Genomic DNA, 3,902 nt, shown 5'->3' on the forward strand with positions numbered 1-3,902 from the left:
TTTCTTTTTAGCTGGAAAATCTCAATATTCAAATACATTTTGTCAAAATATAATGAATAAAAGCCTTATCAATGTATCATTTGAATAAACTGTCTGAAATATAATCCTAAAAAAATATTTTGAAGCATTTTTTTTTTTAGCAGTAGCAACAAAAAAACGGATTTTGAGGAAAAAACACCTTAAAATTTTGAATTTTTCCCTGCGCGCTAGCAATGTTTTAGTTTCTTTCCAACTGGTAAATTTTAATATACAAATACTATTTGAGGTTTCCTGTTTATATTAACACGAAAATTACTCAATAAATTTACATAAAATTAGGATTCAGACCAAACAGTAATGCATCATTGTAACCAACAAGACAAATTAAGTCACATCTCTGGATCCACTTATGATATCAGAATGATCCGGTTATCAAAAAGTAGCTTTTAAAGCCAGAAATTTGAAAATGTAATTAGGTCATTTTGACCAAATATGACTTAATCCTCATTTTGATATGATGGGTCACATGTAATTATCATCATTTTTTTTCTGTTGCGTGTTTATCCACATTAAATCATCTAAATTACTCAGGTTTTTCTAAGCAGAGGATTACATTTTGTTTAGCTTGTTGGAAAAAGAAAACATCCTTTTTGGCATTCGGAGCAGCAGGGATTGCCAAGATCCCATACCCTTAAGAGGCTGAATCAAAGGCTGACAAGGTTTCTGTGACGACCACTCTGCATTTCCAAGAAACTCTGGTGGCCACTCGGCTGTGATTGGCACGCCGTATTGTGCGGCTGCAGAGCGTGGCCTCTTTCTGTGCATGTTTACAACGCCGAGGACACAAGTGGCACTTTCCAAACACTGAGTCATTGTCGCATCAGGTTCTACAGAAAAGTACYAGCCGGAAGAGACAAGGTTCAGCTTTTGTTCACATCACACCATCATTCTGAATCACAAGCGTAGACAAAATTTGTTTGGGAGAAAAATCAGCTAAAAGTTGCTGATGAAAAACACATGAAAAATAATCATATAAATATTAACACTTCTATTATTATTCCATGATCCCAAAGGTTCTGTAAGGCAATTCTACAACTAAAAAACAGATGAAAATGTATTATAATTGGTAATCTTATCTTTAGCAAAGTTTTGTTTATAAATGTGAGTTTTTAAAGTGTACAAACCTCAAACTCTCCTTTTGTGTACTTCGCGTCAGGAACACTCACGATCTCCTCATCCGCAAATTCTGGGAAGCCCTGCCGAAGAAAACTGATGTGTTTATTAAACGGTCACGAACGGGCCTTGAGAAAACATTTGGAGGCTTTAGGAATGTTGCTCACTTTAAAGTGCCAGAGAGTCAAAACTGCAACAACCATGGCGGTCGTAGACCTGCTTCTGCCATTGGAGCAACTGAAAACGAAAGCTGAGAGCGAGTCCTCAGCTAAAGCACCCTTCATGGCCTCCAGCAGCATATCAAAGTCCTGAAAAACCAAATCAACCAATTAAGGCAAACTTATTTAACTTGGAACTGAATAAATTATTTAAAAAAAAACTAAAGTGGAAGTAAGGAAGTTGTGTGTTAAACGGTAACGTTATTCACCACTAGAGAGCGCCAAAGGCTAATTTTGTTTCCAAATCCCTGCTGCTGTTTCAATCCCCTCATCATTACCTCTGCCTTCGGTGCGCAGCACTCTGGCATCGGGATGCGTTTGTACACGAGGCCTTGGTGGGAGCTTTTGTGCTGGTTGAATATCTCCTGAACCGTCAGGCCACTTTTAAACATCTTCATTTGTTTCTCCTGCTCCAGCGTCACCTCCAAACTCTTCTGAGCACGCAGAATCTCCTCCTTTAGGGACGTTTCCAATTTCTACAGGAGTTGTGAAAAAGAACCACATCAAACTCCAACCATCTCATACGAGCAGCGTTAAACTCTCAAACAGCACGACGTCTCTGTCTACCTCTATCACTTGTGGGTCATTCGTTGGGACAGGGATGGGCTGATCCAAACACAAGGGTTCCCTGGGAGTAAAGATTTTCCCGTTTCCTTCGAACACCAGCTCCTCGTGCAGGTTGACCCACAACACGTGGCTGTGCTTCCTCTTTTCGTCCGTCAGATGGGCCAACACGGCTCCGGTCGCCTGCAGAGAGCAAAGGAAGGGACTGCAAGTTCAGCTGGAGCATCCTGTGGAGGGTGTGCAAGTTTTTATAACATAAACCCGAGTCACTACTCTGAATCTATCTATAAAGTACARGGATGCATACAGAGGATAATTACAAAATTCAGTTCATTWTTCAAACTAAAAGTACTTCATTCCAGAGTGTTGAGTTAAAATCATCTTATAGAAAAAGCTGTTTTGGTCACACCTTGTAAATGATATGTGCATTCTCAAGAAATATTGTAAGAAATGGTAGTGCTCAATTACGTGGCAGATGACTCTCAGCTACTACCACATTAMGTTTCAGCTCAATAATCTGCAAATTTGACTGCGTTAGTCATTTTTTTTATGTTTGCCAAGTTCAATTAGCTGCGGTGGCCATCTTGAATTGGGCTGACTCCAGAGTTGATCAGTTGTAATAAAACATGCAGTTCTTTGTGTGAGTTTCTTTCAAAGCAGTCCATTGGTTTCTGACATATTTTGCTAACATAACAAATGAACACACACAAACATCAGGCCACTGGTAGTGGGTGATAACAAGGAAGAAGAAAGTTGGTCTATTAGGAATTAAACTAATAAGTGCAAAAAAACAGGATTATATCAACTGCCTCTTTCATTCTTTATTCGTCCACTTTCATATTAATTACAACCTTTAATTAGGTCATTAATTATCTATCTTCACTGTTTTCTCAAGCTGTAATCAACAGAGTTCTAATCAAATCTTTAAAGGGGCAATATCATGTAAAAATCAACTTTTTTGAGTTTTATATCATGTTATAATGTTATACTCTCATAAAAAACATGCCCAAAGCCTTGCTTTGACTCATTCATGCATGTCTGAGAAATCCTGCAGCGTTTTTTAGGCAGCCATGCTGAGGAGAAAAATGACAGGTGGGGACCAGAAACGCGTTTGGTACCAGAAACGCCCCTGGGACGTGTCTTTAAGCTGAGCTTCCTTATGGCAGGGTGCACCCCACCCCACCCCCCTCCTCCCCACACACCGCGGCCATGACTCCTGCAGGCTCTCGGGTGAAAATGACAGTGAAACTTAAACTGTCTGCTGAGCTCCACTACGACTCACTCAGTGAAGCTCTTTTCAGATTAAAAATACCTTCGAGGAAAAGTATTTTCAGACGCCAAGTAAACTGTATCATAGCAGCCCCCACCCCCACTGAAATGGGTGAGACAGAAGCGGAAGGTGGTTCTTAAAGAGACAGAGGCCAATTTCAATGCGTTTAGAAGAGGAAGTGATAAGAAGACAAGTTTATTTCCTATTTAAACATGAAAACAGCATTTTAATAACAGCTAAAGTTGACATGGATACTTTATTATGGTATAGTATTTAAATGTATGCCTGAGAAACACATAATATTGCCCCTTTAATCTTTCCATTCAATCCATCAAGATTATTCTTTTATATTTTAAGAGATTAGGTTGTTTTACTGACAAATGTGTGCATCAGAGTGAATTTAATGAGATGAGGAAAAAAAAAACCTGCTCCGCACCTCTGATGTTGGCTGAGCCACTCCATAAACAGGCATCTTGGGCACTCGTCTGAAGTTGGCCACCTTCATCTCTTTGACTGTGCTGAGAACGTCGGGGGCCAAGTACTCATCAGCAACCTGCTCAGACACAGGCGGCTCAGCATTAATCACAAGGTGAAAGGCAACGCATGTTAAGATCCAGACGAGAGCTTGGGAGGCAGTGTGTGTGTGTGTGTGTGTGTGTGTGTGTGTGTGTGTGTGTGTGTGTGTGTGTGTGTGTGTG

At 40.0% G+C, this 3,902-nt stretch overlaps 1 protein-coding gene across 1 annotated transcript in view; it reads right to left on the reverse strand.

The window, feature by feature from the left end:
- Positions 1-3,902, reverse strand: part of pald1a (phosphatase domain containing paladin 1a) — a gene marked incomplete in the record, with an annotated part of 42,272 nt that overhangs the window by 25,963 nt on the left and 12,407 nt on the right. Inside the window, 4 exon segments of the mRNA XM_014006975.1 lie at positions 1,164-1,235; positions 1,320-1,460; positions 1,649-1,846; positions 1,938-2,117. Coding sequence (XP_013862429.1) covers positions 1,164-1,235; positions 1,320-1,460; positions 1,649-1,846; positions 1,938-2,117 — 591 coding nt within the window.

This window comes from Austrofundulus limnaeus, unplaced genomic scaffold (genome assembly GCF_001266775.1).
Source record: "Austrofundulus limnaeus strain Quisiro unplaced genomic scaffold, Austrofundulus_limnaeus-1.0 Scaffold39, whole genome shotgun sequence".
Lineage (NCBI taxonomy): Eukaryota > Metazoa > Chordata > Actinopteri > Cyprinodontiformes > Rivulidae > Austrofundulus > Austrofundulus limnaeus.